The sequence below is a fragment of the Ranitomeya variabilis genome, chromosome 1, assembly GCF_051348905.1.
Source record: "Ranitomeya variabilis isolate aRanVar5 chromosome 1, aRanVar5.hap1, whole genome shotgun sequence".
In the NCBI taxonomy this organism is placed as follows: Eukaryota; Metazoa; Chordata; class Amphibia; order Anura; family Dendrobatidae; genus Ranitomeya; species Ranitomeya variabilis.
In genome coordinates, this window is record NC_135232.1 from 783,809,996 (window position 1) to 783,823,623 (window position 13,628).

Sequence of the window (13,628 nt, forward strand, 5' to 3'; positions counted from 1 at the left end):
TACCCAGGGAAAAAATAGCTGCAACCACCAATCATTTATACAGGCCAATTGGGGAGAGCTCCTGCTGTGTCACCATCCCTCTGGGCTCACCATAAATCAAGTCAGTGACATTAGCTCAGCAGGCGATACTAAGTCACGGACTTGATTCATGATTAGCTCACAGGGCCTGTTCCTGTGATAAAACAGGCAGAGAAGTGTGTTTGCTCATACAAACTGATGTCACCAGTATTCACTTTTGCTTCCTCCCCTGGCCAGGACGTGTGTATGCGTAACCATGAGCTGCAGCTCTACATGGTCGTACTCAGCCATTACACTGTGTGTGTGTGTATGTGTATGTGTATGTGTATGTGTATATATATATATATATGTGTATATATATATATATATATATATATATATATATATATATATATATATATATATATATATATATATATATATATATATATATATATATATATATATATATGTATATATATATATCTATCTATCTATCAGGGTCACATGTATAATATTCTCAGCACAACAATTTTTTTTTTTTTTGTTCAGCACTGTCAATTGTGGAACTTCTTAATATTCCACAATCTACTGATTAAGTTAAACTTTTTTTTTTTTTTTTTCTGAGGGGGGGGGGGGGGGGGGGCGGCAATCTCTTTTAAACCTCATTTACATATTAAGTATAGCAGTGATTTTTTTCAGATGGGGAGCAGCGAATGTACAAGTAACGATGTGGAGGACATCTTTCACAGAGCAAAATGACCATATAAACAGTTTGGGATGAGTGGGTGGGAAATCACCCCTGACTCTTAAGGTGAAATACAATAATCTATCACCAGGATGTGTGAGCTGTAACACAGGGACCCCACACAATGGCTGCAAACAGCTGTTTGAATAGGGAAGTATTCAGCTTTCAAAATAACTCCTGGAGTTTTCATAATGGGACCGTGTGCATGCTTGGCAGCTGCACCACTGAAAATCTGCCTCCGTGCAGTCAGGAATATTGGGGCTGCCAACCATTCTAGCAACTCGTGGGAGCCAGGAACACAATAATATTCTATAGGCGCTTGTTTATAACTGGAAAACCGCTTCAAATAATAAAATATTTCTATAAAAAAGGCACAATAATGCAAATTACAATATATAATAAGCTGAAGAATACTTGGATAGAAACATTTATTGCAGTTTTTCATGTTATTGACAGTAAGTATGGATCAATTCTGCCTCATAGTAACAAAATAGCATTGTTTATTCAGGTAGGATATTCTTTTCTTCCCTGATCACTGAACTGAAAGTTACAAGATGCACATCATTACATAGAAAACCCTTCTCCAACCCATTACAGATAATGTAGAACATAATACTTATTTTCAACAGTCACCTCAATTTTTTTGCATAGACAATTAAACTGTAATCCAGGCAGCACTGGTTATTTAAGTGTGTGATGCCTTGAAATCTAAAGATTTTTTATTTCTTTTTCTTTTTTTAAATCAGGGGAGCAGTTCACTATAATAATGTGTTACTTAAGACTGAAGCAAAGATCAAATACTTTCATAACAGGACGAATAAACTTAGTAACTTGGTCCTTAAGTGGAGGTCTTTTTCAAATGTACATCTACACAGTCTCTGGATGCAATGCAGTACATGGAAACATCTAAAAAGTGCCTTCCACAGGATTTAAATTCTGGGACCAAGTTAAAGGGGACTTATCAGCCAATTAACGTGGCCTGAAATACAGGCAACGTGAATCAAGAGACCAGCTCTGGCATCACAAACATCTGATTTACTCTGAAACGCATTTCGAGAGGGCTCGTCCAAAAACCGTATGTCCCAGCAGGCTTCCTCCCATCTATGAGGAGACACTTGTTAGCTGAGGGGATGGGGACCTTCCTCTTGGACTGGTCACACTTTCATAGATGCTTCTCTTAAACACTACATCGTTTCATAGTAAAACCTAGGTGTTGAATGTGCAGGAGTTGGCACCTGCCTGTGATTTGAGCAGCACAAATCAGCTCACAGGTTCCCTTTTAGAGAGTATTGTTACAAAGCTTATTCATCTGGTGTTCTGAAGCCAAGTGTTCTTGTAAAACATACTGGATGTAATACTCTGTGTACAAAGCACAAGTCTTGGACTGCCAGCTGTTAACACAGTTATAGGCAATATAAAAGGTCCCAATATGACTGACAATGGTTCGTGAACAAAAAGAAAAAACCTCTGCTGAAACATCATGGTAACAAACAAGATCGGGAACTTCTCTTAATTGCAGGTTGAAAATCGTTAGGTAAATTTTAAGTTCTTTTTGTAATTCAAGATTTAGAAAAACACACTTTCATTGCCCCAATACTCTTTTGACCAATCTACAGAATGTAAAGATATCATACAATGAGAAAAAAAAAAAAAAAAAAAACTACATTGCACCCTTTAGTTTTCTAGTATTTCTTGTTTGGTGCTTGCAAACAGGTGAAGTTGAACCCACCAGTAACACATGGGCACAATTTGAGTGGGTTTATCCAGGACTTTTGCATTCTTTTCTCAAGGGGTTAAGAACGTGCAGGCAGGAAGTTGCTTACTAGGTGCCTGTTCTGCCCCGAGCCAGCTCAGAGTGTTCATGGACTGCTCCAGACAGGCAATTCTGCTGCTTTGTCTGCTCTGATGATGGGTTGTCAAGCTAAAGTTAAACAGCGGGGAACTAGCGGTCAATCAGCATGACATTGAAAGTAATGCTTGGTCACAGGAGCAGAGCAGAAGAGAAACGGCCACTCTGTCGATGTGACGTCAATGCAAGCTGCAGGAGCGGTCTGTGACCGCTCTGAGCCAGCAAAGGTTGGCATTGGGCATAACAGGCAAGTAGCTGATGACTACCTGCCTGGAACTTCTTGGCTCCATAAGAAATAAAACACACAAGTGGTGGATAATTCCCTTTTACAGCAACACATTATTGGACAACGTATCTTTATATAACTATCAAGCAGACAGACCGTGGAAAAATCTCAGCCTCTAATAATGCAGATTTAGAAGAGAACGTGCAGGCGATGTATAATAACCCATTTGACATTTCGGCCTATATCCTCAGCCAGCACAATCACTAGATGTGACGTCCATTGCTTGAGGGGGGCACTCTAATCTTAATGAGTTTTTCAGAATTCTCTCCTTAGCAACCCACAAGTCCAATAAAGGTCAGAGGATATAAACTGAAAGATCACATGTTTAATTTTGGATTTTCTGCACATTAACCTTTTCAAAATTTACATTATTGAAGCACTGGGGGTTCTCCTACTGTGTATATAGCAGGGTGATATCCTACACTTGCACCCAGGGCAGAGTGCCGTGTATCTTGTCTACAGGTTATGACACATAACTTGGCTGTAAGTTTACAGGCTAGGAGTTTTTTGCTGCTTTTTATACGAATTTTTAGATGAGATGCTTTTTAAGTACCAGCAAAGCCTATGAGATTTCAGAAATCTCATGCACACACATTGGTTTTTTGTGTTTTCAGTATTTTGTGCTTGGCTGCGTTTTTTGGACATAGCGCATGTCACTTCTTTCAGCGTTTTTGCTGTGTTTTTTCACCCATTGACTTGAATGGGTGTTGAAAAAAATGCAGCAAAAACACAGGTATTATTTGCTGCGTTTTTGTTGATTAAAATCCAAGGACATTAGGATGGACAAAGAAAAAAACGCACCCAAAAAAAAACCAACACCAAATAGGCACCTAAACCTGCCTTTTTGACGCAGCTTCTTTCCTGCCAAGATCAGGTTTTGCTGCAGAAGAAAAAAAGCAGCAAAAACGTCCTGTGTGAACTTACTCTAAGAATTTCGGGATCAAAAAGGTTGCAATTATACATGTGCCAGAAAACAAAGAAGAATCCACGACACTTAAGATGCTTACATTTGGTCATTCCTACTGGTCAAGATAATCTACAACAGAGGTAGACATGGCCAAAATAAGTTGCCACTGATTGCTTTCCAATGTGAAGATTTCTCTCATTTGTAGAACACCTCCAAGTAGCTATATGAAGTACTATAAAATGTATCAAAAGCTAAAAGTTGTCGTTCAACTGTAAAGTTAGGCTACTTTCACACTAGCGTCATGCACTGCACGTCGCAATGCGACGTGCCAACGTAACGACGCTAGCGCTGAAGGCGCCGCACAACGAGGGCAGTGGATGCAGTTTTTCAACACATCCGCTGCCCCATTGTAATGTCCGGGGAGGAGGGGGCGGAGTTCCGGCCGCGCATGCGCAGTTGGAAATGGCGGACACGTCGCACAAAAAAATGTTACATGTAGCTTTTTTTGTGCCGACGGTCCGACGCAACACGACGCATCCGTCGCAAGACGGATGCAACGTGTGGCAATCCGTCGCAATGCGTAGCTAATGCAAGTCAATGGAGAAAAAAAAAACGCATCCTGCAAGCACTTCTGCAGGATGCGTTTTTTCTCCAAAACGACGCATAGCGACAGAGGACAAAAGACGCTAGTGTGAAAGTAGCCTTAAACATAAAACATTTTGTGCATACAAGCCACACAACTTTTCCTTCACAAGAGTTCTCCCATATGAAAGCTAAAACTTAAACTTGCACCCTCGTTGAGAGGTATAGTGTTAATAAAACCACAGAGAGAACAATAATCATAGTATATATATATATATATATATATATATATATATATATATATAATAGAAAACACACACAAAAAAACCTTTGCAAACATGTCTGGCAGTAGTTTGCTCCTTATATGTGCAACTAAACGCCTAAAAGGTATAAAAATAGCTCTGGCAGAAAACACTGGAGAGACTGGTTACATCAGGTAACAGCCAGTGGATGTTGTACGAGGATCACCCTGTATAAAGACAGGAATTGAACAAGTGTTATAGCAAGGACCATTTACCAGAAACAAATACCCATACAACTAATGTTAATGCCTATCCCAAAGCATGTTCCTTTGGGTTTTTTTCAGAGCATATAGAAAAAAATTCAGCCCGCTGGCTTGTACTAACAGACACTGAAGAAGCGATCCGTGTCTGCATCATATGAATGCTCTGATTGGCACATAGTCATCAGCGCTACTTACAGTACAATGACGTGCCAGTCAGAGCATTGATATGACGCAGGCACACAGCAAAGTACTATGCATCGCTCTGTGTGCATTATGGCCGAGAGCCCAGGGTGCACAGTACAGGCAGACAGCTGCATAGAACATCGCCCTGGGTCTGCATCACATGGTCATCAGCTCTGGTTAGAACGCTCATTGGCCGGCTCAGCCACATGTCTGACAGTCCGCTATGAGAACTCTGGTCTGCCAGGACCATGTAAAGGGTGTGTGCTCTCCATCTGAATACTACAAATAGCATCTGTACATGCTCAGTCACAGCAGGAAAAGCCAGCTGGAGGACAAACTACACGGTTAGAAGGGAATTATAAGACCAGTGATCAGATACGTAGGTACGAATGTAGGAAAAAAAAAAAAAAAGGTACATGCCTGGTATTGACTTCTATTTGGGAAGTGTATTATTTTTCAAATACCTATTAGATGGGATACATTTCTCTATTGTGATAAACCCCCTTTAAACCCATGGAGCAACATTTAAAGAGGTTGTCCACTACTTTTACATTAATGACCTATCCTTAGGCTAGGTGATCAATGTCTGATCGGCAGGGGTCCGACACACAGCACCCCCGCCGATCAGCTGCTATCAGTGGCAGAAGCTGCCGTCCGGAATGTTTGCGGAGGTGCCCATCTACTTGTAGTGGCCAGAGCTTGGTACCAAGCCCCGGCCACTGCAAGTAGATGGCCAGTTCGGCAAGTGATTACTTCCGGCCAGCTGCCACCTCCACCATTAGCAGCTGATAAGCGGGAGTGACGGATGCCGGACGATCAGACATTGGTGACCTAGCCTAAGGATAGGTTATTAATGTAAAAAGTAGTGGACAACCTTGATATGTTGCCGTCTCCCAGTAGAAACACGTGTCCTCCCAATTTCTGACTAACACATTACACCTTAAACACAGGTTGAGCCAGTGCCATGTGCCGGATTCAGGAGATACTGTATGCCTGGTGAGCAGCGACAGCAACCCCTGTCCAGCTTGACAGTATGCTGTATATAAATGGGTTATGTCAAGGTTACCTGCTGGTGAAATAGGTCTTCCTCCCCAAAATCAGCTTCTTCATCCTCTCCATCTTCATCAACAGTGGACACCATGGTCTTTGTTACTGTTCTAACAGCTACTTCCTTATGAATAAATGAGGATATAATTATCATTAAAAAAAAAAAGACCGACATTAACTAAACTAGTATAATTTCAGAATCAATCTAAAGCATCATTACACATATGGAGGAGAAAGGCCTGGATGTTAATACTTTGTGTAGAAGCTAAAGGGAAACACCAGTCAAACAACTGAGTGAATCAAAACCAAATAAATGACAGTGATACAATAATTTACCAGTGTGAAAGTCACTCTGCAGTGATAAAAGACATACAATCCTGCTCAATATTTTTTTTCTTCTATAATCTTTAATTGAAATTCAATAGCTCAAGGAATTAGAAAATATAACCTTGGGTTAAGGTTATATTAACAATCTAAACCCTTTACGACCTTAGACATACCCATACATCCAGGTCGCCTGGTACTTACAGACATTGACACATGGATGTTTCTAGGTGGCTGTGTGCACACAATCGCCGCTGTGTGTCTGCTGATTCTGACAGCCGACACCCAACTAAGTGCCAGGAGCGGTGCCTGCACCGCTCCTGGCACTTTATCCCCCTAAATCACAGCATTCAGCGAGCAGGCAGAGGGAAGAAAGCCCCTCTACTCTTGGATCAGAGACCCTGAGACGTCATTGTGGGGTCCCGATTGTTGCCATGGTGACAATATCATGACGACATTTGTGTCACCAAGCACTAGGAAGTTAGATTAGATCATGCACAGCGCATGATCTAACTAACTAAATTGTGTCTGCAGGGCCGACAGGCTATAAAAGGTATGGCAAAGCTTCTGCATTGCTATATCTTATAACTGCAATCAGACTGCATAGAGTGAAAGTCCCATAGTGGCACTAAGTAAAGAAAGGGAAATTGAAAAAAAAACAAAAAAACAAACAAACAGGTGAAAAAAAGTTGTGAATTTAACCCCTTAAGCCCTGAGGGTGGTTTGCACGTTAATGACCGGGCCGATTTTTACAATTCTGACCACTGTCCCTTTATGAGGTTATAACTCTGGAATGCTTCAACGGATCTTGGCGATTCTCAAATTGTTTTCTCGTGACATATTGTACTTCATGATAGTGGTAAAATTTCTTTGATATAACTTGCGTTTATTTGTGAAAAAAATGGAAATTTGGCGAAAATTTTGAAAATTTTGCAATTTTCCAACTTTGAATTTTTATGCCTTTAAATCACAGAGATATGTCACACAAAATAGCTAATAGGTAACATTTCCCACATGTCTACTTTACATCAGCACAATTTTGGAACCAAATTTTTTTTTTGTTAGGGAGTTATAAAGGTTAAAAAGTTGACCAGCAATTTCTCATTTTTACAAAACCATTTTTTTTTTTTTAGGGACCACATCTCATTTGAAGTCATTTTGAGGGGTCTATATGATGGAAAATACCCAAGTGTGACACCATTCTAAAAACTGCACCCCTCAAGGTGCTGAAAACCACATTCAAGAAGTTTATTAACCCTTCAGGTGTTTCACAGGAATTTTTGGAATGTTTAAATAAAAATGAACATTTTACTTTTTTTCACACAAAATTTATTTCAGCTCCAATTTGTTTTATTTTCCCAAGGGTAACAGGAGAAAATGGACTCCAAAAGTAGTTGTGCAATTTGTCCTGAGTACGCTGATACCCCATATGTGGGGGTAAACCACTGCTTGGGCACATGGCAGAACTCGGAAGGGAAGGAGCGCCATTTGACTTTTCAATGCAAAATTGACTGGAATTGAGATGGGTCGCCAGGTTGCTTTGGAGAGCCCCTGATGTGCCTAAACATTGAAACCCCCCACAATTGACACCATTTCGGAAAGTAGACCCCTTAACGAACTTATCTAGATGTGTGGTGAGCACTTTGACCCAACAAGTGCTTCACAGAAGTTTATAATGCAGAGCCGTAAAAATAAAAAATCATATTTTTTCACAAAAATGATCTTTTCGCCCCCAATTTTTTATTTTCCCAAGGGTAAGAGAAGAAATTGGACCCCAAAAGTTGTTGTGCAATTTGTCCTGAGTACGCTGATACCTGATATGTGGGGGTAAACGACTGTTTGGGCGCATGGCAGAGCTCGGAAGGGAAGGAGCGCCATTTGGAATGCAGATGGATTGGTCGGCAGGCGTCACGTTGCATTTGCAGAGCCCCTGATGTACCCAAAAAGTAGAACCCCCCATAAGTGACCCCATATTGGAAACTAGACCTCCCAAGGAACTTATCTAGATGTGTTGTGAGAACTTTGAACCCCTAAGTGTTTCACTACAGTTTACAACGCAGAGCCGTGAAAATAAATCTTTTTTTTCCCACAAAAATGATTTTTAGCCCCCCAAATTTTTATTTTCCCAAGGGTAACAAGAGAACTTGGACCCCAAAAGTTGTTGTCCAATTTGTCACAAGTACGCTGATACCCCATATGTTGGGGTAAACCCCTGCTTGGGCGCATGGGAGAGCTCGGAAGGGAAGGAGCACTGTTTTACTTTTTCAACGCAGAATTGGCTGGAATTGAGATCGGACGCCATGTCGCGTTTGGAGAGCCCCTGATGTGCCTAAACAGTGGAAACTCCCCAATTCTAACTGAAACCCTAATCCAAACACACTCCTAACCCTAATCCCAACAGTAACCCTAACGACACCCTTAACCCTGACACACCCCTAACTCTAATCCCAACCCTAATCCCAACCGTAAATGTAATCCAAACCCTGACCCTAACTTTAGCCCCAACCCTAACTTTAGCCCCAACCCTAACCCTAATGGGAAAATTGAAATAAATACATTTTTTTAATTTTATTATTTTTCCATAACTATGGGGGTTATGAAGGGGGGTTTGATTTACTTTTATAGCTTTTTTTATAGCGGATTTTTATGATTGGCAGCTGTCACACTAAAAGACGGTTTTTGCGTCTCCACATTTTGAGACCTATAATTTTTCCATATTTTGGTCCACAGAGTCATGGGAGGTCTTGTTTTTTGCGGGACGAGTTGACGTTTTTATTGGTAACATTTTCGGGCACGTGACATTTTTTGATCGCTTTTTATTCCGATTTTTGTGAGGCAGAATGACCAAAAAAACAGCTATTCATGAATTTCTTTTTTTGTTTTGGGGGGGCCTTTATACCGTTCCACGTTTGGTAAAATGGATAAAGCAGTTTTATTCTTCGGGTCAGTACGATTACGGCGATACCTCTTTTATATCATTTTTTTATGTTTTGGCGCTTTTATTCGATAAACTTTTATAGAAAAATTAATTATTTTGGCATCGCTTTATTCTGAAAACTATAACTTTTTTTTTCTGATGATGCTGTATGGCGGCTCATTTTTTGCGGGACAAGATGACGTTTTCAGTGGTACCATGGTTATTTATATCTGCCTTTTTGATTGCGTGTTATTCCACTTTTTGTTCGGTGGTATGATAATAAAGCGGTGTTCACTGAAGGGGTTAACTAGTGGGACAGTTTTATAGGTTGGGTCGTTACGGACGCAGCGATACTAAATATGTGTACTTTTTATTGTTTTGTTTTTTTATTTAGATAAAGAAATGTATTTATGGGAATATTTTTTTTTTTTTTTTTTACTACACATGTGGAATTTTTATTTTTTTTTTACTTTGTCCCAGGGGGGGACATCACAGATCGCTGATCTGACAGTTTGCACAGCACTGTCAGATCAGCGATCTGACTTACAGCGCTCCTGGCTTACCAGCGCCTGCCCTGAGCAGGCGCTTGGTAAGCCACCTCCCTGCAGGACCCGGATGCAGCCCCGCGGCCATTGTGGATCCAGGGAGAGGAGGTAAGAGACGCTCGGAGCAACGTGATCACATCACGTTGCTCCGAGGGTCTCAGGGAAGCCCGCAGGGAGCCCCCTCCCTGCGCGATGCTTCCCTATACCGCCGGAACACTGCGATCATGTTTGATCGCAGTGTGCCGGGGGCGGTCCGTGACAGCTCCTGGCACATAGTGCCGGATGTCAGCTGCGAAAGTCAGCTGACACCCGGCCGCAATCCCCCTGTGAGCGCAGCCGATCGCATATGACGTACTATCCCGTCGGTGGGAATTAAGGCCCACCCCACCTCGTCGGGATAGTACGTCATATGGGATTTAGGGGTTAAAAAAAAAATAAAAAAAAATTATTGTACCTAAAATATTATGGGGAGGAAAAAAAACACCACATTTTGTATTGCCACATCCAGAACCACCCAACCTCTAAAATGGTCCCACTAGTTAACCCCTTTAGTGACCACAAAAAAAGCAAGGCAAAAAACAATGCTTTATCATCTATCACTGACTAAAAAGTGTACTAAGACGCGATTAAAAAGACAAAAGTAAAATGGTACAGCTGAAAAAGTCATCTTGTCCCGCAAAAAAAAAAAAAAAAAGCTGCCATACAGCTCCATTAGCCACCCAAAAAAGTTATAGCTTAGAATAAAGCGATGCTAAATATTTTTTCTATAAAATAGTTTCTATTGTGTAAAAGCACCAAATCATACATAAAAAAATAAATGGGGTATTGATTCGGTCGGTCCAAAATGTGGAAAAATTATAGCTCTCAAATATGGTGAAGGAAAATTAAATTTCTTAATCACACCAACCCGAAGAATAAAGTCGCCTAATCACTTATACCACACAAGGAACAGCGTAAAAAATAAAAATTTCTTCAGCTGCTGATTTGTCCATTCTTCCTCCTAAAGATCGCAGTAAGGCTTGGCGCACATTTATCCTGCGCTCACACCGGGGTTTCCGTGTAAATCTCCAAAATATGTGATTCAGACAGAACCCCCGGCGGGAGATTGCCTATAATGAGGCAGATGGAGGCACTGTGGACCTGTCTGGTCTGTGATCCGGCGGTGACAGTCTATTTAATAAGAGTGCATAAAAGTGCAGTCGCTGTATGGCTAAGCAGTACTGTACAGCCATATGTGGGGTATTTCTACATTCAACCAGAATTGTGAGACATATTTTGGTGCTATTTCGACCCATTTCCCAGTGTGAAAATGTAAGATCTGGAGCCAAAACAAAATTTTCGGGGTATAAATGTAATTATTTTTTTCTTCATTGCCCAATGGTATAAAATTCTGTGACCCACCTGTGTTATCAATATTATCACTGTACCCATAGGTGAACTCATTGAGAGATTTAGTTTGCAAAATAGGGTCAGTTATGGAGGGGGTGGGGAGGGGGTTCTGCTGTTCTGGCACCTCAGGGGCTTTTGCCAATGTGACATGGCATGCTCAAGCTAGTCCAGCAAAATGTGAACTTGAATATGGCGTTTCTTCCTTTCTGTGATTTGCGCTCTGCTCAAAAGTAGTTTTCGACCACATATGGGGTATTTGCGAACTCAAGTTAAATTGCTCAACAAATTTTGGGGTCCATTTTGTCCTGCTATCCTTGTCAAAATAAAACATTTGGGGCTAAAATAACTTTTTTTGTGGGAAAAATTTGATTTTTTTTCATTGTTTTATGTTAAAAACTTCTGTGAAGCAGCTGAGAGCTCAAGGTGCTCATAACACATTTAGATACATTCCTTGAGGAGGTCTAGTTTCCAAAATGGTGTCACTAGTGGGGATTCACCACTGTTTAGGCACATCAAGGGCTCTCCAAACGAGACATGACACCAGCAGACCAATACATCAAAGTCTGTGTTCCAACACAGTCTGTGTCCCATTACTCCTTTTCTGAGCCCTGTCGTGAGCCTCAGCAGTGGTTTACCCCCACATATGGGGTATCTGCGTACTCAGGAGAAATTGCACAATTTGTAAGGTGCAATTTCGCCTGTTATTCTTGTGAAAATGCAAAATTAGGGGCTAAAACAACATTTTTGTGGGGAAAATGATTTTTTTTTTTTTTTTTTTTTTTTAATCTTCATGGCTCAACGTTATATACTTCGGTTAAGCACCTGTGGGTTCAAGGTAATTACCACAAATCTAGATCAGTTCCCGAAGGGGGTCTAGTTTCTAAAATGTTGTCACTTGTGGGGGGGTTTCCACTGTTTAGGTACATCAGGGGCTCTCCAAATGCGACATGGCGTCCACTAATTAATCCAGCAAATTTTACATTCATAAAGTCAAATGGCGCTCCTTCCCTTCCGATCCCTGCCGTGCACCCAAACAGTGATTTCTGCCACATATGGGGTATTTGTATTGTTACTTTTGGTTATTTTCTGTCATATAGGCCCCCCTCAAAGTCACTTCAAATGTGATGTCTTCCCGAAAAAAAAAAGGTTTGTACATTTTGTTGGAAAAATTGGAAATGTCTGGTCAACTTTTAACCCTTATACAATTCCTAACACACACACACCAAAAAAATAACGTTTCAAAAATTGTGCTGATGTAAAGTTGACATGTGGGAAATGTTATTTATTAACTATTTTGTGTGTTATAACCGACTTAAGGGTACAAAAAATAAATGTTTGAAAATTGCAAAATGTTCAAAATTTTCACAACTTCCATTTTTTTCCCCACAAATATACGCAAGTCATATAAAAGAAATTTTACCACTATAATGAAGCATAATATGTAACGAAAAAACCTGTCTCAATCAGTGGGATCTGATCAATTTTAAAAATTGTCCTGGTCATTAACGTGCAAACAGCTTTGGGTGGTAAAGGGGTTAAAAGTGAGAGTCACAGAAGTGAGACCTGGGGGCCTATACATCCCAACTGATTAGCAGCAGCCAAATTATTTAAGTTAGTGCATCCACTAATTAGGCATTAAGTGCAATTCCAGTGACCTAGCACTTCCCATGACTTTGCCCCACCAAGGACTAAAGGTACCGTCACACTCAGCGACGCTGCGGCGATATAGACAACGAGCCGACCTAAACTAGATCGCTGGAGCGTCGCTGTTTAGGTCGCTGTAGAGACGTCAAACACAGCAGCTCCAGAATGATGCAGGAGCGATCCAGTGACGTAACGGCGACTCACTTCTCGTTCTCGCTGGTTGTTAGCTCCATGTCAAACAGCCGGAGTGTACCGACTGGCTAGAAGGAGACGCTGCGACGCCCCCCATGCTCGTTGCTGGCGTCGTTGCTTTTGATGTCAAACATGACGATACACGCCGACCTGGCGCCGAAATAAAGTTCTGGACTTCTAGCTCCGACCAGCGATGGCACAGCGGGATCCAGATCGCTGCTGCGTGTCAAACACAACGAGATCGCTATCCAGGACGCTGCAACGTCACGGATTGTTGTCGTTCTCTTTGCTAAGTTACTGAGTGTGACGGTACCTTAAGTTATCTAGCTTGATTGATGGCAGTCTTCTTTCATTGCCTGGCTGCTGATGTCACTCAGGCAGTGACCCATTAACAAGCTAGTGCTGAGGAGATAGTGGCTTCTTCCAAGCTCTGTCACTCCCAAGTAACCTGTCACCCCCAAAATCAACGGTGAGCTAAGCCTACCATCATCAGGGGCTTATCTACAGCATTCT

General features: G+C 41.3%; 1 protein-coding gene across 2 annotated transcripts in view; it reads right to left on the reverse strand.

Moving 5' to 3' along the window:
• Positions 1-634: 634 nt before the first annotated feature.
• The window catches only part of LMNB2 (lamin B2), a 76,987-nt gene continuing 63,993 nt past the window's right edge, over positions 635-13,628 (reverse strand). The window contains exons 11-12 of one of the 2 annotated variants that reach the window (XM_077272722.1): positions 6,124-6,224; positions 635-4,838 (exon numbers count right to left, since the gene is read on the reverse strand). In XM_077272722.1, coding sequence (XP_077128837.1) covers positions 4,797-4,838; positions 6,124-6,224 — 143 coding nt within the window. In that variant the 3' untranslated portion in view covers positions 635-4,796. Of the gene's footprint in view, positions 4,839-6,123; positions 6,229-13,628 lie in introns of both variants that reach the window. The other variant, XM_077272714.1, reaches the window with a different exon arrangement.